The following is a 27,840-nucleotide window of genomic DNA, read 5'->3' on the forward strand; positions in this document are numbered from 1 at the left end:
GTGTGTGATGTTGTTGTGCAGTACCTTGGCACTTGGTTTTTGTTCCAGTGAGAGATGTCAGATGTGCTCACATCGACTAAGTGTGTGCGCGTTGTTAGAAGTGACTGACTTCACACATGAGCTCGTCAAGCACCCAACACTTAAGACTGCGTCAATCTTAGGGTCTGTCCTCAATGTTTGTGTGTGCAACTTGCCCACACAAACACTGACTGGTAAAATGCTTTCAAATTGTCATGTCAGCTTTTCTATACAATAAATTGTTCAATTTGTATTGGAGTCTTTGCGTTTAATTTGTCGTTGATGCCTTTCATGCATGCTGGTTGCTGCAGTGGCCACTTGGAAGTCTTGAGGTGAGAGTTGCACATCAGTCACTACTCATGTGGACACAAGTGGAGCTTTACTGCTCCTGTTTGTCTCCGCATGACTCAAAACTCGAGGAATCTTTAAATTCCTCGAGGTTTGGGTCATGTGAGATGGAGGGGAACAGTGAAAGACTTGTGTGCCATGTAGTGGTTGAAGTGCAACTTGGACTTGAAGACTATCTGTTGCTATGACCACCCCCCAAATTTCACATCAACCAATCAAAGCAGTAATTTGCATAACCAAGGCCACTTTTGTGAATCTGACCAATCACTGGGCAGCGAATTTTTTTTTCTAGAAAAAAAAAAAATCCTGAAAAAAAATTGTTTTTGAATAATAAAATTTTGGAAAAAAAAGTAGAAAAAAAGATTTTTTTTTTTTTTTGTTAGATCTATGTGATGTGTTTGAGAATGAAGAGTTAAGGTGTTATTTGTAATAAAGTTTTATTTCTTTTGCAGAGTATACAATCACAAAAACAACAAGTTATAAATTGGATGACTAGTCTGCGCGTCGCTGAGTGCTGAGGAGTCGGCCCATCGAGAAGAAGGTGGACAAGTTGGATGACAGTCTGCTCGGCGGTGCGCGGTGAAGTGGTCGGCCCAGCGAGAAGAACGTGGACCTAAGACCAAAAAAAAAAAAAAAAAAAAAAAAAAAAAAAAAAATCTTAGTCAAAAGTTAAGTCAACTTCTTGTGCAAACAATGTTTTTCAGCTTGGAACCTACCAGCGATCAAAGTTTGCCTTCAGGACCTTGTGGAACACTGGTCGGTCTCGGGGCTTGAGCAGATTGTGCGCCACACTGGACACAAGAACAGTCAATTCAAGTTTGCGCAATACGCTAGCTGAAATGAAACACTCCTCTTACCAGCAGAAGGCTCACCCTCAGGTCACGTTTCACCTCGCAGCACTCCAATGGCTCCATCTGCCATCCATCCATCCATTATCTGTACCGCTTCTCCTCACAAGGGTCGCGGGGCGTGCTGGAGCCTATCCCAGCTGTCTTTGGGCAGTAGGCGGGGGACACCCTGAACTGGTTGCCAGCCAATCGCAGGGCACACAGAGACAAACATCCGCACTCACAATCACACCTAGGGGCAATTTAGAGTATCCAATCAACTTACCATGCATGTTTTTGGAATGTGGGAGGAAACCGGAGTGCCCGGAGAAAACCCACGCAGGCACGGGGAGAACATGCAAACTCCACACAGGGAGGCCGGAGCCGGGATCGAACCCACGACCTCTGAACTGTGAGGCGGACGTGCTAACCAGTCGACGGACGTGCTAACCAGTCGACCACCGTGCCGCCTGGCTCCATCTGCATGACAAGCAAAACGTGAGTACACGCCGATTGTAATACGAAATGACAAATGCAATTATATTGTACCGTACACTTCTGCAGCAGCGCCATGGCAATTTTCATGCTGTGCACCATTCAGGTTAGATGACATGAAAGACTTTACTTCCTCGCTGCATGGTGAACCTGTTAAAACGAGGAAAATAGCAATTCATTTTTGGTTGACTTAGAAATTGAAAACAATGGCCAAGTCAAGCTGCTATTGATTACATTTATTTTCATGTCTCAATGTTGACAGCCTTGAGGACCCTCCACATGTAGAATTTGTCTCATTGTCCAGCAGGCGGAGTGTCTCGGCGGCAGAGTCCCTGACAGCACTGCATGCAAAGTCAAAGGAAAAAAAAAAAGCAACTGAGTGGTGATTTTTTTTTTTTTTTTTGTGTAGCTTGTGTAACCTGTCAGCATGTTGATCATGGCGCCATGTTTCCTGACAGCCTGCACCAGCACCACCTAGAACAACATCAAGTAGTTGGATTCATCAAGTTGGTCATTTGCAACAGGTCCCAACCTTGACGACGAGGCGTTCTACCTCCCAAGTCCCAGAATCTCGGCTGGTGCTTCTTCCTGGAGTGATACTGAAGCGCACATTAAAATTCAACAAATGACTTATACGTTTTGCCATTGAGTGAATGTTCCCACCTGACTCAGGTGCGTCAAATCCAAGTCCAGAAATTAAAACCCTACCACAGGTGCGTTCACTCAACTGACAAGTAAACTACCTCCCCTGTGGCAGAATTTTTACCTTTCTGGACCTTGATTTGACACTCCCCGGCTGATTAGATCACAGAAGGCCCCCTGGTCAGCACATGCTTAAGTAATTAGTCAAACATTTGTAGATGTATGAAGGCATGTTTTACCAGTGATGAGAGCAGAGCTGGGCACCTCTTCAACAGCATGGTGGCCTGAAATATATGGCAACGTAAGCATTCTACTTTTAAATATTCAGACTTACAAGCTAGTGGCTGAGCAACCTGGCATTTGGTCGACATGTAGACCTGCAAAAGTCTCATGAAGCCATGCCCCCCAAAAAAGACAGGAAGTTGGCCATTTTGTTGAAGATGTGAGCCATTACACAGATTGTTTTCGTTTGTTTAATAATGATCTTATTTGTAAAAAAAAAAAAAAAAAAACTAATTCTGCCATTTTGTAGTCAATCTGACCGTTGTGTTGAAGTTACAAGCCTGGATACAGAAATGAGACACATACTTTATTGAAATTGTGAATCCGGCTTAAACTCACAGGATGTTGGCCATTTTAAGCTCAATTTGAAAATTTGCACCCGTGGACAGAAATTTGAAAATTAACACGCATGCATGTACACTTTATTCATTGTGTGAGTTCATGTAAAAGATTTGTCTACCTACCTTCAGCAAAACGGATCTGGATCCTTGGAGAGGTTTGAGCAAACGCTTTCAGTCAGCTTCACATCAGGTGCCTGCATTCCTGTTGAACAAACATGAACTTAATAATTAAATGCTTACATTGTGTTCTTTCTTGTGCACGTGCGCCAGAACACGCTTTTTGGTGCAATTTAAGACCCTATACGACCTTAATGGCACTAGAGCAAACGTTTTAGCTTTGCATGCTAGCAAAGTGTGAGCACGCCAAAAGTGCTCCTTTACATTCGAAGTGAGCAGAAGCAGTGAATTTTAAGAGGCCAATAGCGTGAACGCTCACCTTGTAAAAGTTTTCGATAACCTTGCGGAGATGCGTGCGGAGCAGCATCAAGTGGACGAGGACGACCGGAGGCTGTCAGCTGTAAGAAGGAATGAACTTCCACTTTGTGCCGACTTAAATAGGTTTCAGGTGATGACGTCATCCCCCATTAAAAAAAAAAAATCTAAAGTTTTACCTACTAAGGTACTGGTAAAAAAGTTGTTACTTTGTGGGAGCGAATAGAAAATTTTCGTCCGGAGGCACCACCGGGACTCGAACCAGTTCTCACTGCACAGAACGCGATGATGTTTACCATTCTACTACCACCGCATGAATGACGTCCTAACCTATGGTTGGATTTAGCATGCATATCTTCAGTTGGGTTGAATTTGTAAACTAACATAAATATGACAAACCGATAATGTAAGTCAGATCTGTCGTAGTCCAATGGTAAATGATAGTCGTCGGTCTTCGGGAGACTTGGGTTCGATTCTTGCTTTGTCCTTTGCTTGGAGGAGGACAAAGTGAGACTCGAACCGTGGTCCCCCGAATCCCAAGCCTAGTCTTATACCATTTGGCCATCTAGATAATTTTTTTTCAAAATCTGAATGTATATTAATTGGGCATATGTAGTGCAGCGTGGAGAGAATTGAGACCTTTCATTGTTGCGCAACAGATTCAATATGGTTGAGTGGTTAGTAACTCAATGTGGTCTTTGAAAGACAAGGGTTCGAGTCTTGCTTTGTCCTCTGGTTGTCAGAAGACAAAGTGAGGATCGAACCAGGGTGTCCTAAAATATTTTTATGCCATCTTGACGGATTTTTTTTTTCGAAATCTAAATGTATACTGGTTAGATATCGTGTAGCGTGGAGACTAAGACAACTGAGACCCTTCATCATTGCACAACAGATCCAATATGGCTCAGTGGTTAGTAACTCAATGTAGTTTTTGACAGACCCTGGTTCGATTCTTGGGTGAGGATTGAACCAATGTCTCCCGAATCCCAGGTCAAGTCTTACGCCATTTGGCCTTCTTGATGGAGAATTTTCGCAATCTAAATGTATACTCATACATGGCCATTTTTCCCCCCAAAACGCCTTACTATATATATTGGCTGTTTTAAAAAAAAAAACGCTTTTCTATTCATTCCTGGTCCGACAGGTCCGTAAGCTTCAGAACCTACAACACATAAAGAAACATGATGGAATCAAATTTAATAATAACGATTTATACTATTGGGGACAAAAATGGGAAGACATTCTGAGAGACCCCCGAAAAAGGGTTTGTGCACTAATTTGCTCGCTAATTTTTCATTTGTGCACAAAATCGGAATTTGAAGGAATATTCACAAAACAAGTCATTTTTGTTCATTTTTATTTACTTTGTTTTGTTTTGAAAAAAAAAAAAACTAATGAATGAATGATACACAAATGATGTGTTAGCAGTCAATTATCTAAATAATGCATGCGGGAAACATCTAATTAGTGAAGTGGTTGAGACAAATTGAGGGATTTATGCAAGGGATACATAAGGCTGAACAATACAGTAATTTAGCCATGAAACTGAAAAGCAGATTATATAGTGAGGGGAGGAGTATTGTATTCTAAGAGTCAAATGCTATTATAAGAATAAATGGCAAGGTTTATAAAACACAGTGAGAATGGTGTGATAGAAAAATGCAAACTTCTCATGCCATCGAAGAATATTGTCCATTGTGACAACATTTTGCTTTTCCTTTCTGCTCAATGAAAACTAATGTCACATTTATGTTATTCCATTTTTGTAGCTTTGCTGTAATTACGACCGGTAATCAAGAAAGAATAGCACATTCTATGAAATTTAAAGTATAGTATAGGCTATTAAGTAAATGCTAGCACAGAATCATACACAAAGATAGATGAACTTTACCAAATTAACTTTTGCTCATCGATTACACATTTGCAAACTGTATTACCATTTACATTTTTCAAAACTTTGCGGACACCCTGCAAGATTGATTTCTTGTTGTTGCTGTAGAGGCGGCTCGCTGTATTACAATTTCTGTGGCTAGAAATAGTCCCTTAAAACTTGGCATTTAATTATGTTCATCGGTGACATTTTGAAGCACAAAGGGACTGTCACACTCGCCTAATCTGCATTTCTCTCCTGCAAAACAATTCATTTTCCACATGCGCTGAAAGTTAGTGCACTGTTTGGAGTTTGAATGGCGGCTTACATGCTCACAGCTCGGGCTGGCGCATGGTTTCTAATTCCTGCCCTTTTAGCCAAGTCGTTGAAATCAATTCAAATCCGTCATAGCTGCCCTTTCAAAAAAAAGAAAATATAATCGATTGTAGATTACAACATGCTTGAAGCCTTGATTAGTCACATAGGAAAGAAATATTTTTTCCAAGTATTTTCCTAACCCAAAAATGTTTAATACAGTATACAGAAAACATTGAATAAATAAGCATTGACAACTGTTGTTGTTTTTTTTTTTTGTAATTGATGATGTGCATTTGCATTCTTGATTAGTTGAGCTAATGATATGTATGGGGGGAAAAGTACCTACAAGACGGCAAAAAACATGACTATTAGTCAGTGCTTGTGTTTGACTGCACTCTTCTGAATTGTAGATATCACTTTATGAAACTAACAATCAAATAAAAAAGTGTTTCCATTTGCACAGACTAAGTATTCCCATTGGGAGTGAGAAAAAGTGCAAAGCCTCCTCCAAAACTAAAAATTGTCTTGGGTACATTGACCTTAGGCAAAATATGATAAAGTGACAGAAAATGTAAGCATCTCCACTTTTTTTTAATTTTTTAAATCACACTAAAAGAAACACTAACATTTTTAGTTGTGCTTAATGTAGTTGCAGGAAAAACGAACATCATAATTAATTGAAGGGTAAATAAGTTGAGGAAGAAATGTTTGAATTTCCTCAGGCTTTACACACTGACGGCCTACTGGCACTTTGAGGTTTGACGATTTGGATTTTTAATGTCAAGTGAAATTGAAATCAATAATTTAAAATGTAACTGTCGTTAAGTTAAGCCACGTGGCATGCATTGATGCTGAAGACGCATTTAGCGAAGTCGACGTTGCAACAGGAATTTGTACTCAGGATCAAGGATCAAAGTGTTTAAAAGGCTTGAATAAAGCCGACTTAAATGTAGCCGTGTGTACTGCCTGCTCAAAATTCAGCTTGAAATTGTGATACTAGAAATGCATGTTCTTTAAAAAATAAATAGTACACGCATTTGTTTGTGTCTGGAGTACTCTGTTTGAAATACTGTGACTATGTTTATGCCGATTATATATCACTTTGCTGTGCGTGTTTTCTCAGCAGAAAAAAAAAAGTCAGTGTATACAAAAAAAAAAAAAAAAAGTGTATTGCTGTTGCAGAAAGTGCCACAGAGACATTTCTTTTCTCCACATATCAGAGAGGCATCTAGGAAATGTTTCCTCATTTAGTTTATTTCTCATTTCATGGCATTTTGTCCCAAACTACAGACCAATAAAAAAATATTTTCAAACTGACACAGATCCAATTTTGGAACAGCATGCGTGCTAAGATATAAACTATGAACAAAATTCCTTGCAAATGACCAACATGAGCTCGATATTATAAAAACTGCATTTCTGATTTGGAGCAACCATTGCATTTACTTTAATAAAACAAAATAATTTGCCTGCGATTTTTTTTTAAAAGGTTTAGCAAATAAAACAAGTTGGATAAGCTAAAATATATCTAATATAATGGTATAATCTCACCTGTCTTCCTGGTCAGTCAATATGCGACAGCTGCGCAGCTGTAAAATCTGACCCCAAGGGGACATCCAACATTGGTTTCCAAGAATATAATTTATCTTTTTTTAAGCACAAGAAATCAAATGCAAATGTGTGACACCCACACACAAATGCTCAATATGCAATTCAGGCCTAACTGTACGCTACTGTACATACAGTATAGCGTGTATACGGAACGACACAGATGCAGCAGAGACTTGTGCTGCGGAGATGAATCGAAGAGAATAAAGCGAGCGGGTTGAAAGCCTGTGGTACAAAGTAGATGGAGGCTGAGAGAAAAGCAGTGGCAAGAATCATCTCTGTAGATGTTCGGCTACTATATCTGGGAAGCCAATTAATGTATAGAGAGAGGTATTTAATGAAGATGGGGGGGATGTTTCTGTTAAGTGGTAAAGGGGCTTGAGCATGCGCTAACAAGTCAAGAATTTATATGAAAGCACTTAAAGCTTGGCGTCGTGGCCCAGATTCAGTATATGGCAAGGAATACTTCCAATATGTTTACTTCCCTTTGTTCAGTATTTGCAATTGTCCAGTAAAACTGAATAACCTGGTTTCCATCACAGCTCAGACGTGGTTGATTTTATACACGTTTTGAATTAAATATTCAAAATCTCAACTGATTCTGTTTTCACTACTGAAGTGCAGAATAGTGCATATATCACAAGTGTTGCTCTGGTCGGGATGGAATCGGACTGTGTGAATTATTCACGGCAAGAATCGCTCACGTGGCGTAATCTGCCTTCAGATGTAGCTTTCGTAGGAAAGATGGCAAATATTGGCGCCATTTCCATCGGTCAACATGTTACGATAGAGGTCTCCATTTTGATGAAGATCGTGCCACAGCAGGAGAGACAACTTGCAAGTTGTGGCTTACAGCACACATTACATGAAAATGTATCACGCTAATTCAAGCATCTCTTATAGTGCACACTCGAACTCGGTCCCCACACTGCAACCTCAGCGTATCGCGCGGCGTCCTCCATACAAGCCTCGGACGTGTCCCAAGTGTTTAGTGTGCCGCTCACATTCACAATGGCTGAGAGAGTGACCAAAGAAGGCCAGTCTCGCACCCCCCCCGAGGGCCACTATGCACCTCTTAAGTGGATCACTCTGCGTTGTCACAACGTTTTCATGAAGCTCAGTGGGATGGGGCTCTGCAGTCCTTTCATCACCGGCAGACCTAAATGAGCTTTGTCAGCTCACTAATGCAACGCTGGTGGCTCTGCGACTTCCATCGAGCGCACGTCTGCTTGCGTACGCGTGCATGTCCTAAAGCTCTCCAAATAAGTCGGAGAAAAATGCCGTTCGACGCTCACCTTCGTACACTACATGCAATTGTTAGCGTCTCGTCTCCATCTGCTGTTTGTTTGCAAAGTGCCATGCGGCGTGCTGAAATCTGGTCAAGGGCAGAGTTTGGCGCAGCAGGTCAGCAGCATTAATTGCTGCCGGTCACCGGTTAAACGTTCCCCATGTTCCTCTGTTGCGCAGAACTCGGACATTACACTAATGAGGGGAAAGGGAAAAAGGCGTAGGACGGAGGCAATGAAATCAGGAGAGAAAAATAGAGGCGACACGGCGGTGGGGAGATTAAAGTGAGGGCGTAGAGGTTGATGGCGCATCAGAGAGAGACAAGCGAAATGGCAAACCCCGTGACAATGGAGCTTTACTAGCTGGAGAGAGCAACATTGCCAGCATGCTTTCAAAGCATGCAGCTAATAAACATTAGCATGGATATAAACATCAAAATATATCGGACATTAGTATAATGGCAAATGAGGCATGATTTAGTGGAATGGAACATCTCTGAGGTCATAGTGACTTAAAAATAATGTGGGTAATGGGCACAACTTAATAGATGTTCTGTACTGACAGCACTATATTTTGCAACTACAAAAAAAATATCTGATTTTACAATGGGCATAACACAGAAGTAATTTCCAAGTAACCGGCAATTTATACTTATCACTTGCAACGTATCACGAGAGACTTGAGGAATATGAACATTGACATAATACAGGAATTTCTATATAAAATAAATAAATAAATAAATAAAAGTTCTCAATGAAGAGCATGTATCTTTCGGATCAGGGTTCACCAATTTCGGTCCTCAAGGGCACCTATCCTGCATGTTTTCCATCGCTCCCCTGCTGCAACACACCTGTTTCAAATGATTTGTATCGTTATGAGGCTTCTGAAAAGCTTGCTGATGAGCTGATCGTTTCAATCAGGTGTGTGTTGCAGCGGGGAGAGATGGAAAACATGCAGGATAGGTGCCCTTGAGGACCGGACTTGGTGACCCCCGTTTTGGATCATCAAGTCATTTTTATTAGAGTTCAGGTAAAACTAGACAGAATTGTTTTGGATTGACTTTACCTCAGTTTCAACGACAATGTATCCTGAAAATGGGATTCTGTTTTCCATTCTGCATGACTGTATTCTCTATAGTTTCATATGTCCTTGAATACTTCTGTCTTTTCTTCATACTTCCTATTGAGACCACTTTTTCCACTACACGTCAATAACTCATAGCGGATCATGAGAACAAAAAAGAACACTGTCAAGGGGATTACGACGTGCAGAAAATAGCATTCTGGATGCGCCGCGTTGACAGTAAAACTGATGGAAAGTGATGTAAAAAAGTCAATTACAATTTTGTGTAAAAGCTCATTTGCTATTCCAGGCATGCACACCAAGAGAAAGGATGCTGCAGTGATTGGCATGTAATCAATACATTTAACTGAAGCGTATTCCAATGGTTTCTGATGATTAGCGGGTTACAGCTATATACGGTGTGTGTATATATATATATATATATATATATATATATATATATATATATATATATATATATATATATATATATATATATATATTTTTTTTTTTTTTCTCCAGGATTCATTCACTTCGAGTATTATGCAAACAGGATAGTCCTCCAACACACCGTGAAGTTTCTGTTTTTATTAGTGTGATAGCACATTTTGGGTTTTATCTTGCTTGGCAAAACTCAATAGGACTTAACAGTTAATTTCCTCTTGTCAATAATGTTCCCGAAAAGTCAGATAGCTAAAGCGCAATCTCATTCCTCGCTCGTATCCTCATTATTTGTTCTCGTTGTGAATCATAAATCTTCTATCCAGAGGAGACGCGAGCCATTATATCAGAGAGACTCACAAGCCATTTCCACATGATTGCAAGCCATTTTGGGGGGGGGGTGCATATTTCTCATGTGTGATATAAAACAAAACTAGGGCTGTCAAAGTTAAAGCGTTAACAATGACGATTTACTTAACGATCCATATAAAGAATTTAGAACGCGTTAGAAAAAATTAACTGTTTTATTTACGTCCTGTGGCAGCTGACCTCTGCTCACTATGCACTCAAACTTAGAGGAGAGTCACCTTCGCAAAGACGGACTTTTACGTAGTTTTACTTTAAAGTTGCTCGTCGGCTCACTGGAGTAATCCAAAATAATTTGCGCACTTTGCAAAGCCAAATTCAAATACTTAATTATTACCAAGTGTTTGTCATTTCATGGAGCAAAGAACACAAAGCGCATAGAAATAGCAAGCAGAAATCCTGCGATCTTATCTTTTGAGCAATTTCAGTAATTATATTGAGTTGACGTGCAAGTCACTCTACGCTCCTGCGTTTGCATGCTAACGCCATTCCAGGGTGCCATGTTGCCAAGTGGATGCATATAATATGCACATTATGTAAATGACTAGTTTGCGTGGCGAGATTGTACAAGGATTGCAAATACTGCTGCAATGCCACTCAAATAAATCCCTGCAAGCAAAGGGCGATGATGTTGCCTAGCGATAACCAGTCGTCATGACGTTCAGTGTGTCAGCTTGACTTAAGAAAACCGCGCATCCTGGCGTGCCGCGCGTACACACAGCTGTTGGGGATAATTTTAGCTTAGCAGACGACGGAAGCGGGCCCCGCGCGCTAACTACTGTCTTAATGTGTCCTGACACAAACCAGCAGTCTTGACACAATGGCTTTCCCTTCACAATTGCGCCCATGTTTTCTCCCACACTTCAGTCAAAGCGTTTTCATGCGTCATGAGCTTTGTGCTGGAAATCCTTTATAGGGCTGGAGAATTAATAGCTAATGTTACTTCTAAATGAATATGCAAAATGATCCACTTACAGCTCAGGACCTCTGCTCTTTAGTTTCCATGAACCTGAGATTTCATTATCTACAGTATGTATCAGCTGGTCACCAGTACTTAACCAGAGCGACTCATTTCCTGCGGACCCAAAAAAGCTTGAGATGACTCGTTAGAATCTCAGCGGTGATGGTTAGCCTGTAACTGTACTGAGGTTGCCTGCATTTAGAGCAGGCCAAACCGCTCCTAGTGAGCGTGTCCTTCAGCCAACTGCATTGTCACAGACATTCCCTTGTCCACACTGGTAAAGATACATGTGTCTGTTCTGAGGACACCGGTGGAGTAATTACAGACGGTTAAATGACTGCAGGCGCAGTAAAGAACAGGTGGCTGCGGGTTACTCAGACTGATGCCTCGTCTTTCAACGTGTGTGGACGATAAAAAGGATACGTAATGACACGGTGAAAGAACAGCCATTGACATTTGAAGTCAATTTAAAACATGAATACTTACTTGATTAATTAAATGTCCCGGGTAAGACAGAAATGAAAATGAATTAGAAGGTTCTATAACCAAGGAAATCGGGGGTTACATAATTCTTAAACCTTGCCATATTTTGACAAAAGCATATGACGGGAATGTTATAAAGACACCTATAAAGACACTCTTTTGAAGTTGTGAGTGTTTAGTGGAATATGGTGTCGGCTGAAACTTCATGTTTTTTACTCTTATGTCATGATAGAAGCTTTTGTAAGGACTTGTCTACACTCAGACCAGTAATATCTGAGGGTCACTGAGGACCACAGTATGAGTTTTGCTGAGCGATAGTTGGCTTCCTCATTACTGCTGACTTTTGAATGTTGCTCTCATGAATATCCCCCAAAAAACTGGCATTTGACCAGGGGGTGTGTAGACTTTTTATAGCCACTGAAAAGCGCTCCCCTGTATATCTTTGGCTTCACGGCACCACTGTTTTGTACCACTACGCAGGAGGGGAAGAAGAAGAGGAGGAGGGCACAAAGTTCAGGAGCGATTTCGATCGTTACGCGGAGCTCCCCGAGAGGACGGGACCTCTCCTTGACCTCGCCGAGCGCCTCGCAGTTCACTAGATTAACTGGAGCACAACAGAGGCCGGCGCTATCGCCATCTCGCAGCCTCCTTGCCTCCCACGGGCCACACGAGGCGACGCCACCTCACACAAATCGGCACATGCAGAAACCTCCCCCGCTACTTACCGCCTTAGAGACGACCTCTCGTACACATCAGCGGCAGCCACATCAATTGGCACACAATACAGTCGGCGCTCGGTCCTGGCGTTGCGCCTCGAGGTTCATTAGTGACGCTGAAGTTACTTCAATAAGAGATGCACTTTGGCCTCACAACTCTATCCACGCTTTGATGATTCTATACGTGCGCCACAACAGTATATCTCCATGTCCATTCTGCCCATATATACCTTTGAGCTACATCAAAAGATCGTTTGTTTTGCTTTCATTATAGCGTCCACGTGACCGCAAGCGCGCCGCACGACTCCAAACTACACATCAGCCAGCAGGACCCCATAACGTACAAACTGATGTCAGGATCAACAATTCAGCACCTAATTATTTCAAGGTCAATTAAGTGCAAAGCTTTGAAGTTTAGCAACAGCATCAAAAGATCGCCCCTCCCTCACCCCTCACAATCGCTCACCTCAGGATTTCAAAGCTTTCACAACGCCGATGAGTAATGGAACAAAAAGGGAGGTTGTGCAAATGAGCCAAGACTGTATGCTTACATGATTTCAATGCTGTGGGGATCATATGGAAGATCCTGCATTCATGTATGGGAGGCTGTCGTGCTTATAATACAACATTATTCCTTGTCTTGATATCACCCTGTCAATTAGCTAGCGACATGTTTTTGTATTATTTTAATAACAATAAGGTTATTCAATTTGACAAACATGAATGAACATGATGCAACTTGCAACCCACTCATTTCACTCCCTCGCATGTATTTATCCGCAGTCTATGCCTGAATGTAGGAAAGAACGTAGCAGTGTCATTTTGTAACCGTTTGTAGAAGTACAGTGACAGTTGCCATGTCAACTGGCCATGGCTTATCGGCCGCCTCTGTGGAGCTTTGACTTTGACATCATGGGAAATTAGACAAATCACACACCATCTGACAACAGCGATCTGTACAGGTGCAATATTCAATTCCCTGTGCGGAGAATGCCCCAAAATAATTGCACTTTTCTGACATCTACAAGCTTGTGGCAGCTTTGTTTTTCAATTTGTGAAGTACAGACTGTCACCTTTATTTTCTGACAACGCGATAGGTTTTTATTGGGGAGGGGGGGGCATCTATCAACTCTAAACCATATTTACTCTTTTTGGTGATAATTATGGGAATGGATGCATGACATTTAGATGTTGAAGCTGGCCGAGTTCCATAAATTAAAAATGGAATGAAGATTTCAAAATGATGTTGTTGTTTTTTTTTATTTAAAATTTGGATGTGCATGCGGCTGTGTAATGAAATGAAAGATAAGTGAAACTTTGAACGAGGTATTTGTTCAAGGTGACCAATTGGGAATCTAGTCACATAGTGTCACAAATCTTAGGTAGGTTAGCCAAATACTAAACAGCCAAGCAGGCGCGTTCCAAAATCCATAAAAAATGAAATATCGGTGACACCTCTGTTTAGGTGCAGGATATTGGCAATCCATTAAAAGCAGTTGTAGATTTCCTTTTTAAGGTCTGCTAGCTTCTATGTTGTGAGAACAATGCTGGGATAAGGTCAGATGGAAAATTTGGGATCAGTGCTGTCTGATCACTCACATAGGTTTAGGTTTGAGAGTATAAAATTGGTTACAAACTTGATTCCTCATGCAAAGAGAAGAGGAAGCTGATCGAAATGTCAGTATCCTGCGTAAATATTTTTGAAATGCCAGAAACAAAAATTATTGCAACATTAACTAGAGCAATGCAATTTCGGGGCAAAATCCTAAGATTTGACTTGGTGCCAGTCACAAGAATAAGTTATGCCATGTAAGTTATGACAAACCTCTTTCGACTTTGCTTTTCTTTGATTTTCTTCCACTAACACTTCCAATAACATCACTTTGAACTGCTCTTGTGGTTTTCTCCCAAATATTTCATGGTGAAAACCATCAGAGGTTCCCAAAGTGCAAAATGCTCTTTTTAAGACAGTGATTGCGTGAGAATGGAATTTAGTTCCATCTATTTGGGATCTTAGTATAAAAATTCCAACGTTAGTAGATCACACAGAACACAGCTACTTAGAGTGTACGCAATCTGTTAAAGTGAACATGCAATTTAGCACCCCGGCTAGTAAATCAATCCCATAATGAGGTAAAACTAACGCACGGTCGGGCTTCACTTTTAAAGCACAAGACGAATCTGCGCAGTCTATCCCTGAAACACCTTTACATAATCGACTGCACATATCTACACATTTGCATGTCGGGCCGCCGCACACGTTGACCTTCTCTCTCCGCATTCAAGACACGGTACAAGTGATTCCTTCCAGATACAGCAGCATGGCTGTCAGTAAGAGTCATGGAGGTCACCAGTTCCCATGCATTATTGAACAGAAAAGTGCGACGAGCGGGGCAGTACCTGATGGAAGAAGACCTGCTGCTTTTTTTTTCACATACGCTTGGAACCTGCAGTCAATCTCCCCTGGACAGAACCTGTGATGCAGTATAGCCATCAATGCCCACTTTTTTTCCCCAGTATTTGTGCTCCAAGAAGACCCAACATCTATAAGGGGGCAAGAAATGGAAGAAGGTGTAAAAGACAAGAAACGTCCAGGCTGAGGCAACGTGCAGCAAAAGAGAGCACAAGTAATCTGGTGGAAGGAGCTGCGGAGTACCACAGGGGTTGTTAGTTTTAATTGGGCCTCAGGCTTCGGGACAAGCAGTGACAACATCAAAAGGCCAGATATACATCATGCAGTGCTGGGAAATGTCGAAACATGTGGGGAAGGGCCGCGGGGCAAAGAGTCGGCGAGAGAAAGGGCATTTTTACATTGTTAGCAGACACGTATTCCAAGACGTTTTCATAGAATTGATGAGAAACAGTGAGAAACACAAGATGGGTGGGAGGAATTCATTTGAAGAGTGAATGTCATCACTATGTTTGGTTAGTCAACAAAGAATGACCAGAAGTAACGATTTAAAAATGGATCTTACTTCCTCCACATAAAAGTTACTCACATTTTGTTTAGGTTGTGCTAAATATGTTGCATGGGTTTACTCTGCATCTTAGCACAATAATCACATTTATTAATTTGAGTCAACCTTTTCAGCTCCAAACAATGATCCAAACAGACACTAAAGACGGTAATCTAAGTATGATTCAAATATTTTTTTTTTCCAGCAATGTCATTGAGAAGACGGAGCGTTGTTTGAGTATCTATATCGAAGGGGGGAAAAAAACAAAAAAAAAAAAAACATTGCATGACACTTGAACTGTACTTAGCAGAATTTAATGATAGAAACAGTGGCAGTGTAGCAGCACTCGAGGAGATCGTCAAGCGGTACTAATTGACAACAACCTCCCTATTATTAATAACTCATATCAAGCATACGACAGTGTGGTTGTGTGTGTGTGCGTCTGTGCGAGTCAATGTGTGGGTGGACTGTGCGTGCGTGTCTGATGAATAGTGTAAACATCCCGAACAACATCAGGATTAACCCAAAGTGACACATCCTGATGTATTTCATGTCAGCTGCATCCCCTGTGCATGCACACACACGCGCGCACACACGCACACCTCCCAAAGTCTGCCCAGCAGTTACAGTGTTGAGAGGGTTATATCAAGAAAAACAAGCTAGTGTCCCTTTATTCACCTCAGCGAAATCTGCCATGTAGCTTAATGAGCAATTTACCTACAGTATAATTTGCAGGTTTTCAGACTATGTGTATGTTTATAGTCTTAAAATAAATGCGAATGCAACTTTTATTTTTGCTTCACTTTTGCATGTGCTAAATTTGTGTTAGTGAGCATTTCTTTGCCGATAAGAGTGGCAGAACTAGACTTGTGTCCTTGGGGGAGCAATGGGGAGGGGGGGGGAATGGGGGTTAAAGCTATCTCAGGGGGTTCACAAAACAAAACACCCAAAAATTACAAACCCACAAAATTAATCAGAAAACGCGGATAAACATTCATTATATGTTCTCTACTGTGAACTATGTGGGAAAAAAAAAAAATCCCGTACAATTTGGAAAATACACAAAAGTCAATTATCTGGCCTGGCACCTGGAGGGTTCAAGCATATTTCAGGGGGGGACCAATGCCCCTTCGGGCCCTCTTCTTTAATCTCAAATAGGTAAAACCTGGTCGGTTTGCACATCTGATTAAAGATGGCTCCGACCTCCAACCCATTGTTCTCTTTCTTATCTTTCCGGAGACCCCAGGCTTGCCCAGAGATTATAGCCTTCATCTGGTCTCGGAACAGTTCTTGGTCTCGAGGGAGGGGCTAGAGGGCATTGCTGTGGAGAAGGACATCTAACACGCCGACTCCTGTCACACTGACGTGTGCCTTGATAGGCAGTGGAAAATGTCTGGTAAAGTTTACGTTCCCCAGAGTATTAAAAAAGTAAAGTGTCTGGCTTTGAGTGGCGTAGATACATTGTGGCTTTCTTCTTTTCAACCAGTGGCAGAGAACAAGGCGGAAAAGAATGTGTTTAAAGAGTGTCAGGTAAAATCTAATAAATTGAGGAGCATAAAAACTGTATTGAAATCAATTTGTCAAAATGACAGCCAAAGGCTAGATAGAGTACAAGATGTTCAATTGTGAACATATTGTAAGTGCCACTGCATAATTACGGGAGACATATAAATTTGACGCTAGATTGCTAGAGCATCAAGCTTCTATTTTTAGGGGAATGAGCTGACATAAATTGTGACAAACATGTCCCTGAGTTCCTTATAAAACAATGAGGAAAGCTGCTGTAAAAAACTATCATAAAATGTGTCTGACTTGTTTAAAAAAAAAAAAGTATGCTTAATATGCTTTATTGGGCTTAATAGTCTTAGATTGATGATTGATTTGCTCTTGCGGATTTTAATCAGAGTTCCAAGTATTTTTTCTTATTTTATTTTATTTTTTTTACGACAGGCTCGCTCTTAAATTCAAGCCCTTTAAAGTTGTACAACTTGTGTGTTTTATCGCTTCACTTTCACAGCTTAGTCATAAATCCAGTTTAGTTGCGCAATGACCTAAATTCCCATGCGTGTCATGAAAGCAGCTGAAAGACTCCACTCCAAATGGAAGGTTTTAAAACAAGTCTTCAGACTTAAACCCAGTAGAGTGAGCCTGTTTGTTAAGTTTGGTGATGTCACCGAGTCTCATTAGGCTTGATATCATTATACTATTGACATTTCGCTAACCTGAAAGAAAATGAAGCTGAAATGTGGATGCCTTGTCTCATATTCATCATGTTGCAAATGTTTTCAGTCTACAGCAAAAATAATGGAATCTGTCTCACTGCTGCAATCATTTTAGGAGGGAGCGCAAAGTCCCCCGAATCTATGAAAAGTCAGCTGGCTGTCAGCCACAACTGTGCAGCTGCACTGTACAATGCAGGCTCCTGCTGGTTTGCGCCTGTTTGCTTCAGACACCACTTTTGGACATCTCGCAATAAAAGAGTGTATTTTACAAACTTGAGCTGCTTAAGCAACACACAGAGATTGCGCAACAAAAGGCGAGAAGAGAAACATCGTTTTTGGAACAAAAGCAGCTAGCCTCACTTTTGGCTGGTAGGCTAGCTCCTGTTTTGTTCCCATTCCAGTTCGCTTGATCGTAGATGGTATTTCTGAACTTTTGTAGTTTTTTTTAAATTTTATTTTATTTTAAGTATTTGGGAAAAAGAGTTGATGTAAATTAAACATTTATTTGGATATTCTGTGACTGGTGCCGTGCATTTGAGTCCATCTGTTTGACAAGAAGCAGCACTCAGTGAAAATGCAGACTTGCTTCGTTTGCCATATGCTTGTCACTTGTGAACAAAAGGTACGTGCCATGTTGTATGTGCGATGTTTTCATATTTTACATCACAAAAGTGGTTGATTTCATTTTCAACTTTTGGCAGTTAATTATAAAAAAATATATATCTTTGTTATTCTAATACTTTACTGGAACTCAAAATTTCAAGGCAGCAAACTTCGATATAATTTTAAGTTAGGCAATTCAACCATTGCCGGAGATAGACTTTTATGTTATGCGGGTGGGGGGCATGGAGGGGGGAGTGGGAGGGGGCAAGGCTATCTTAGGGGGTCCGCAAAACAAACCAAAAAAATTGACAAACCAAAAATATTCATCAGAAAACGCTGATAAACATTCATTAATTGTTGTCTTTGGAGAACGAAAGAAAAAAAAACAATTATCTGGCCTGGCACCTGGTGGTGGTGGTGGTTCGGGGGCATCAATGGCTCCGCAACCCCCCCGCTAGCTCCGCCAGTGAATTAAACTCAATAGTTTCCCACATTTCACAACAAAGAAATAACAGTTAAGAGAACCCAACTCAAACAAATCTTTTGGAGCAAACAACTTACTTGCTTTGTTGAGGTAACTAACATTGTTGCCATAAATCTCAATAATTTACATTTTAAAGTTGTTTTAACTTAAAACACTGGGAAGAAAAAAAATTGTGTTTTTTTACAGTGAGTGTGTGTAATATTTGTGAACTGACGTTTCAAATGATTGGAATGGACAAATAATATATTAAAGGGTCAACATTTCAACAGTTGTGCTTGGTGTACGCTAAAAGCAACATTTACATTTAGACCTTACATCTGGTTTTAAATAAGTACACATCTACTTGTATTACATCTTGAATGTCAACTCCAAATTGCAAACATATGAAATCCGCCCAGACAGGCAGTGCGTTGGCAAACTCCCCGATATCATCTTTCATGCTCCGCCATCAAGCGCTCATCTGTGCTCTGCTTATGACTTTCTGTCTCCTCCCAATGTTTCTCACAGTTCCACAGAAGTGATCCTCCTTCCCAGATGCATATCAGTCATCATTATTCACATGTCCTTTGGAAGGTCAATTGATCTGATTTGAGACTGTGGGAAATGTTTCAACTGATTGCTTGTGACACATTCACTCGCGCGCACACACACACCGAGTCGCAAGCCCTCCACTTTATCAAGCGCAGAAGATAAACAACTTTGGATAGGCCGAGAGACAAGGTGGGGATGTTAAATGCGAGGCCCTTCACACATGGCCTGTTAAGTGATGCTGAATAAGGGCATCTGTCCTTCTCGGGAAGCTCCTGTGGCATGGGACACGTGCACGTGCACGCGTGCGGGTTTTGCCCTTTAAGAAAAAAAAACAAAAAACTCGCTGCGTCTGCAGTCTTTTTCTTTGTGACACAATGCACCAATTAATCAACACTTTGAGTACACTATTCATCATTGTTGGGTCGCAGTTAAAACAATAGTGGAGATGTAATGATGGGGGGGGGGGGTGCCCAGGTTTTTGTAGGACACTGACAAAAGTTTGTGAAGCCCATTGATATAATAGTGGTTAATTAAACAACCTTTAGGAGAAAATGTTAATCTGCACGACTCTCGTTCCTGACACAAGACTTTGAGAATGAAGTTCAGGCCAGGTTTAAATGAATCCATATTGTTTCATGTCTTTATAGCTAGGCCAGTTCAACTCAACACTTAAAACTCAAGTGTTTTTCTTTTTGGTATTAAAACAGTCCTTGCTCTTTATAGGGTTGAAAAATGACTCGTGTCCAAATCATTAATTCAAAGTCTATCATGCAAATAATTTTGCATCTATAAGGAGTTACCCCTTGCCACACAATCGCTTGAGAGTTTCATACCGAGAGCATTACCTTGTGACGCCCACCACCCAGAAGTGACTTTATCTTCCCTAGCTTGTCCTCATATCACTCCTGTGCCTCCTCCAAAGCAACAATGGCTGCACAAAGCCTCATCATGCAGAAAGTCCCCCCGCCAGCCTTCAGCCGTCTGAAAGATAGTGATACATAGGTTCAATGCGCTGCAGATTTCATTTCATTTCACTCCCTCCTTTCTCCATTTCCTCAGTGGGATTTTTTTTTCTTTTGTATTCCACCATTCTTGCCACAGGTTCTCAATTTAAGATGATTTAATTTTAAGACACTGAGTAATGATTTGTTTAAAATATTTACCTAAAAAAAGGTAAATATTTGGAGAGTTGCATGACATGCTCATTACTTGTGCTTTGTTGTTTTTTCATTTTTTTATTATTATTATTATTAACTCTCCACTTTTCCATCTAAACGCGAAGCCAGAAGAGAAAAGTAAAATTGTATTAACTGAAATGGCACTCAGTGGACTGTACACTTCCACAATGGGACCAATTCCAACTTCAATTATTGTTATTATTATTTTTTTTTTATACCTTTGCATATACCACTGTCCTTCTTATGTCTTTTGTTATTTATATACATGACATTAGTCACCTATAAATTAAACACATCATTTTGATGCCCCCCACAAATCATTCTTGTTTCCCAAAAATGTCTCGACATGCTAGTAATAATAACATAATAGTGTCAAAATGGAGTGTTAGAGACATATTAGCATATTTTAACATTCAGCAGTGCCGCAAGGGTCCTTAGCAGTATTGGCACAATTGTCAAAAATCTCTGTGACGTGTAAAAAAAAAAAAAAAAAAAAAAAAAAAAAAAAAATTGTCGGAATACATGTGACATCTTACTGTGATAGCTTGTGAAAATCTAAATTTAAAATGCCACCTTTTTTTTTTTTTTTTTAATCAGATGTCAATGAAATGCAGCATCCTTGCTCATTGAACACTGTAGGTGTAAGACCCGCGACACATATTCTCAAAAATAATTTGCTCACTGAAACACGTCCAAAGTAGACAAACTGTGGAACAGAAAAAACATTGACTTTGCTCCCTAAATTAGTTAAGTCCGTGGTACACAGGATGCGGCTCCACGCAGCTGTGCGTTGTGTGTCCAGACTATCTGACAGCTTAGCGGGCTTTATTAATGCATCAGTGCCCTCAGCCTGTCAAAGCTTTGTAATGTGCATGCCCTTAAAATGGGGGGAATCTGCTCCCTTCAAGCATGTGAATCAGCATTTTTATTTTAAAGCAAAACGCACACCAACCATAGGGGGATCCACATTCACACACACAGCACGACAAGCCTTGCCTGAGCAAACATGCAAACACTCAACATTCTGTCAGTCATACACCGAATCTCATGTTTGTGTCGACACAGTAAATCAGATGTGGTATGAAGATCCTACTTCTTGAAACCGTGGCGACACGGTTGATTTCACAAATTGGCAACAACCAGTAGTGTCTTTTTTTTTTTTTGTTCAATAATTTGCTTTTTCATTGTGTCTTGAGATATTCTGATTCTAAGCTGCAATTATTTTGACTACCTTTTACATTATCAAGACTCAAGGATTGCGTACTGCTGCCTTTTATTTTATGAAATGATTTTTCATCTTTCAAAGTAGGACTGTTTTACATTACCGTAATTTCTTTGGGGATTATTTCTTTTTCTGTGGCTTGTATTTATTGTCGCAAAAAAATAAATAACTTTGACTGCTCAATAATCGAGTGCAATTGTTTGAGAGGAGAGAATACCGGCAGGAATTCATGATTGCCAAAATTGGACAGACTTGCTCATCACACACTTTTGGCTCATTCATGGTTCATAAACTGTTCTCTGGAAGCATTTTGTTTTTTGGGGGTTATTTTCACTTCAGTGAGATTGCATTTGTGAGTGAACGGTTCAATTTGCTTCTGTTTAATAGTTTTATATGTCCCATTCCCATGAGCCAATTTCCCTCCAAAACGCAACAGATGTTTGCTGGCATAAGCACACGCACGGTCTGCGATGATGGCGAGGGCTGCACGGCAATATGCTGCACACTTGTGTTAAAGACCCTTGTTGGTATTCCGTGCATGGCTGCTGGATGAGGTTAGCAAGCGGATCACATCTATTACCTTGCTAATTCTACAGCTTGCCCTTTGCATAATAAGATGAGAGGGGGGGGGGTGCTGGGTGGGTGTTGAGGAGAGCAGCGAGTCAGGGTAAGTAATCAAAACGTGTTTGCAATAGCGCCATAAGTGAATTTAACCATTGTAATCTCACAATGAAATGGTAATTGAGTAAATTAACTTTTTTCCCCTCACTACTTTGACCCCGCTCTGATGATGAATGCAACAGTGCCACCAATGCGCATATTAATCACCTCTGATACATCAAATGTGGCAGAAGCAATCGTTCCGCCTTCCCAATTTCAAAAAGGGAGAATCATTCAGTCGTTGTTCAGGTCAAACAATCCAGTATCTATATCTATGTACGTATGTACTGATACATGCGTATCTGTATGTATGTACGTACGTAGCCAATTTGAGTGCCCTGACACCATCTCAGCTTCCAAGAATGATGTTAAGGGAAAAAAAAATCAGGGGGGAAAAAATTGGGCCAAAGGAAGTTTTAGGGCTTAGTTCTTCCATTGTAGTGAGGTTTATCTTCTTGAATAGAATCCCGCAATCTAAAAATCTTGGAATAGAATAAAGGTTCACAACTACTCTGCCCTTGCCACTACTCTCGTCCTCTCGGTCAACTCGCTCCTGTAGTAATACTTAATGATCTAGGCAAATACGCTGGAACATGGCTGACATTTTTTTCACTAAATGTTTGTAACGGTCCTGTTTAATTATGCCCTTCTAGCTCTTTTAATTTCATTTTGATAAAAGGGATGCTTGATCAGTCTGTGCCTTAATAGCTCTTTTAGGGGAGCGGCTTTATTGCCATTTCATGCTCCTTACAAGAACACTGCTGGTGCAGAGCATCTCAGTCAGCATTTTATATATATATATATATATATATATATATATATATATATATATATATATATATATATATATATATATATATATATATATATATATATATATATATATATATATATATATATATATATATATATATATATATATGTATATATATATATATATATGTATATATATTTATATATATGGCTTGCCACATTCTATGAAATTATAGAATACCGGCTGCCTTTTTAAGTGAGATAGCTGCTGAAGGAATGAAGGGAAGTGAACAATTTTTTTGAAGGACTAAGCCTGGTTTGTGAAGGACACTTCGCTTTTATTTTCCATCAAGGGTGAAAACCACTTCACTCTTTCAGAGAAGAACATCATCTGAATAAAATCTAAGTGCCAAGTGAACTCACCTCGAGGTTAGTATTTATATACTTTGAAATAACTTCGTTCTCACTTCCACACGCATCATAATATACAACTTCTTATCCAATCTTAATCAATACATCAGACTATGCAGCATCGATTTTTAGCTCACTTGTTACATGTACAATGTGATTTTTAGCAAAATTGGAGTGCAAATGTAGAGGGTGAAAACATAAGTGCATTTTCACGCAGCCAGCTGGACGGCTTAGCGCAGGGGTGTCAAACTCCAGTCCTCGGGGGCCGCCCTCCTGCATGTCTTAAGAGGTTTCCTCGTCCAAAACACCCGATTCCAACGATCGAGATCAGGATCAGGCTCCTGCAGAACTTGCTGATGAGCTGATCATTTGCAACAGGTGTGTTGCAGCAGGGAGAGATGGAAAACAGGCAGGACAGTGGCCCTCGAGGACCGGAGTTGGACACCCGTGGGCGAAAGAACAAGGGCTGACACTGATGGTGGAGGAGAATATCTGATGAGAAGGCATAGAAAACGGGACTAAGAGGACAAAGGAGATGAGCATAATTTTGTAACAAAAGCAACTACTGTCCTTAATTAACGACAGTTGCTGTCCACATGTTAAGAATCGTTTGTTTCTTCTTTTGGAATTGGTTACGCCGCAGCACCTATGTGCATTTGGCCTTGACTTATCAATTGAGGCTGACTGATTCAAAGCAATCATTGGCTTGTATCGATCGGATGGATTTGACGCTGACCTCACTTATTGCCTCGACCTCTGAAGAGTTTCAGTCTTGGTGTTCTGCCTGGTTCCACAAATTAGCGGAACCGCTCCTCGCTCTGCAGAAGAAGAACAAGAAACATTAGATACTGAACACAACAAAAATACACATCTTACTTATCGATCGGAATAGAAAGGGAATTATCAGAAAACTTGAGCAGAAGCATGCACAAGACGCAAATTTCGTATTCCTAAAGTGTCTTAAATGGAGAGGAAAACCAAGATAGAGTCGTAATGTCAGAAATACTCAAAATGAGAGTGCAGGAGCCAACTGCAACCAAAGGAAGAACATTTGATAAGCAAGGGCATAACTCATGATTACAGGCAGTAAAACCAATAGAGGTCCATCAGCAGTAAAATATCGCTAACAGGATGATTAAGCTCATTTTCCTGCGTACCAATCTCTCTTTCTCTCCTGTCACACTGAACAGCATGCATTTGGACATGTTTCCACGCTTTAAAAAAGAAAACCATCAAGACTTCTCTGTGAAGATGATAATCAACACCTAGAACAGACTGTGTGATGAACTACGATGGGGTGATGGATTTTATAAAGCTGAAAGAGTAGTTATGTCCTGTGGGATTCCTCAGGGATGCGTAAATGGACCCCTTATGTTTAGTTCCTATGGTATGCAAACTTTTGGTTATGGTACACAAATATTTATCGCACAGCCTTCCAATAGACACATTGTTTCCGTGTTCGGAACAAAAGGAGTACTTGGATTTCTCCAAATAAATACCGCAAGAATAAATGCTTCAGTGTAAAGTGTCATGCTACCTGGAAAACAAAGAGGCAAGAGGTGAGCACTGACAAAGAGCTCGTGTGAAGCTCAAACAGCGACAATTGCAAACAAATTGCTGCAGCAGAGCGCTTTGTGCCACATGGGTTCCCCCTCATGAAACTTTCAGCAGACATCAATGATTAAATTTGGAGCAAGTTGTTTGCCCTTACGCAAATGCATAGCGTTGTCAGCCAAATGTTGCACCGATGAACACTAATGTCAACTTGCCAAATGTCCGTCGGCATTCCTCTTGTGCGCTGACACTTCCAACCTCGGATAGATGCAAAAGCAATTTATTTTCATTATCGAGACAATATTTTTCATGATTGATTTCAAAATGAATTTAAGGTAAAAATGAGGGATTTTCTGGCTTCTATATTAGTGTGAGCAAAAATTGAGTCATTTCTCTTTGGGGACAAGTGAGGAAGAAGTGAGATGGAGTGATGGCCGGGGAGATGAAAGGTGGAGGACAGCATCTTATGAGGTTATTAGGTTTTAATCAATAGGGTATATGGCCAGAAGCTGATTGGAAAACAAACCTAATCTGGGAAGTAATATGTCTCTCAAGGTGTTTTGCTGGTCATCTGCTTTGACTGTTATTGCTGCTTTTTCCTAAGCTTCTCGTGTAAGTCCATCATTTGAACAGCAAACAGGAAGTAAGCTCCAAAATAGATTGAGACATATGAGAAAGTTGGTTTGTACAGATTAACAGGAAAATAGAAGTCACTTAACTTCACGGGGGTCATATTAAAGGTAGCGTTTTTATAGAATTTGCAGCATTTATTTTTTTTTCCCCACACACTTGGAATAGATTCTACCCTGACACACACACAATGTCAGTATTACGATGACAGCGCTAACTAAGATGTATCGGTGGTGACATTTACTCGAAGGCAGCACTTGAGCATTCCCCCCGAAAAGACAATCAAGGGCATTCCAAGTGGGTCGAGTGGAAGCAAATCAACGAAAGACTCTCTACGAGCCTTGAATTTTTATAAACACATAATGCTATTTTCTATTACTTCTATGCAAATATTCCATACGAAATGTTGAAATATTTGCCCCTAAACACTTGACTTGACCCCAAATTTACAGTGTGAGACACCACTTGCAGACAAGTGAGAGGTAATTAGTTGCGTCAGCATTCAGCACTTTCACCCCTGTCAATATTAATGCCGGCGACTATGCATTACTTTTACTAATACAAGTTCAACTGGAGTTTGTTTTATGATTTACACACAAATTGCACGCACACACATACATCGGAGGATAAGAGTCAGTCACGACTAGACAGCAGGTACAAGGAGCGAGTCAGAAGAATTCTTGTCATCACATCACTCGCCGATTTCTCATGACACATTTATGTACATGTAACAAAACATGACATTTAAGCGGGGTATTTAATATTTGATGTTGCCCTCCTGACTAGAATCAAGCATTTTTTGCTCTATGTGCCAGTACATTCATTTTATTGAACGCTACCATGGCTTGGTATCAGAAGTGATGTAACGCACCCCCTGGACACTTTTTGGCCAATTTTGGGCAAGTGCAACAAAAATGTATTCATTTTAGCTGATTTGTATTTCTCTTGCATACCGGCATGCGCATATTGTTACGCACAGATGTGGACGTGACAGTGGCTTTTTGCTTGCCTGCACCACCACGGTGCACCACCAACACACAAGCCTCTTTGTATGTGGTAACGGAGCTCAAGAGATGGATGCTGCAACAGAGCATGACTAAATATTTCAGCAGAGCAGATGGCTGGGACATTTTCCATACTCGTGGCAAATGGGAAAATATCTGCAATAGATTCTGAGCTCATTTTAGGACAACTTTGCTGAATTGCCATTTGGAAGCGGGATGAGAGCACTGATGGTTATATAATGTGAGTCTAAATCCATCTATTGGGATCAGGCTTTCAGCGCAGCTCGGCCAATCTTGGATTGGGTCACAATGTGGCGTTTGAAGATGTAATTTGTTTTGTATTCTGATTTGTAAAAGTGAACCAACTGCCATGAAAATAATGTCTCTTGCTAAGAAAAATAATTCATCCATTAGACACCATCACTGTTGTCGAGCATTTGGACCAGGTTGCGGCAATATTTCCAGATTTTTAATTACTATTCATTTCAATCATGTCTGTAGAGACACTCCCTTGTGCATACACACATTCACAAGTCATATCCTCGAATTTTTTGGAAAAGTCCCAACTCATTAGAGAAGCAGTCTGATTAGCCTCTGAAACTCATAAAGTGCATAATGAGTGTCGGATCCTCGGTGTCACACACAGACAAAGATGATGTGGGTGTTTCATCTTTGGTGTACAATCTATTGCTTTTTTTTTTTTAAAAGGCAGAGAATGTACATGCAAACAGCTAAATATTTGAACCTGCTGACAGGGTGGACCATTACAGGGTGAACATTTTTGGCTAATGCTGGTGTTTAATGAGCAAATAGTAGACTGAGAAATATAGTTCTAATTTCAGAAAAGTGTTGTTTTCTATTAAGATCGTTCACAAAAACAGAGTGGACAAGTTAAGATTGATAACCAACTGCATGATGATGGATATTATAAAACAAAATAATGACAGGGTGGACAGAAATTTCAGGGACACATGCAACATGTGATGATTCATTGTGGAGCAGAAGGGAAAAAAATCCAAAAGTTTTTTTCCAAATATTCAACTTCAATATAAATAATTCAATTTAATCACTTTGGAAAGAAATATAAAATGCAGTGGCTCAGCAGGGCGACAATGAATCATAAATAAGACTTTG

At 40.4% G+C, this 27,840-nt stretch overlaps 1 protein-coding gene across 9 annotated transcripts in view; it reads right to left on the minus strand.

The window, feature by feature from the left end:
* Window positions 1-786: 786 nt before the first annotated feature.
* LOC147132063 (uncharacterized) overlaps window positions 787-27,840 on the minus strand; it is a 73,812-nt gene continuing 46,758 nt past the window's right edge. For 3 of the 9 annotated variants that reach the window (XM_086014867.1, XM_086014866.1, XM_086014865.1), the window contains 13 exons: window positions 24,255-24,336; window positions 20,140-20,275; window positions 14,898-15,041; window positions 3,077-3,155; window positions 2,570-2,614; window positions 2,242-2,287; window positions 2,108-2,162; window positions 1,923-2,029; window positions 1,743-1,838; window positions 1,480-1,673; window positions 1,224-1,388; window positions 1,083-1,157; window positions 787-979 (listed from right to left, as the gene is read on the minus strand). In XM_086014867.1, coding sequence (XP_085870993.1) covers window positions 1,299-1,388; window positions 1,480-1,673; window positions 1,743-1,838; window positions 1,923-2,029; window positions 2,108-2,162; window positions 2,242-2,287; window positions 2,570-2,608 — 627 coding nt within the window. In that variant the 5' untranslated portion in view covers window positions 2,609-2,614; window positions 3,077-3,155; window positions 14,898-15,041; window positions 20,140-20,275; window positions 24,255-24,336 and the 3' untranslated portion in view covers window positions 787-979; window positions 1,083-1,157; window positions 1,224-1,298. Of the gene's footprint in view, window positions 980-1,082; window positions 1,158-1,223; window positions 1,674-1,742; window positions 1,839-1,922; window positions 2,030-2,107; window positions 2,615-3,076; window positions 3,156-3,389; window positions 9,970-14,897; window positions 15,042-20,139; window positions 20,276-24,254; window positions 24,337-27,840 lie in introns of those variants that run through there. The other 6 variants (XM_086014870.1, XM_086014871.1, XR_015082167.1 and 3 more) reach the window with 6 other exon arrangements.

The sequence above is a fragment of the Filicampus tigris genome, chromosome 18 (assembly GCF_054856515.1).
Source record: "Filicampus tigris isolate MCC_2025a chromosome 18, RoL_Ftig_1.0, whole genome shotgun sequence".
In the NCBI taxonomy this organism is placed as follows: domain Eukaryota; kingdom Metazoa; phylum Chordata; class Actinopteri; order Syngnathiformes; family Syngnathidae; genus Filicampus; species Filicampus tigris.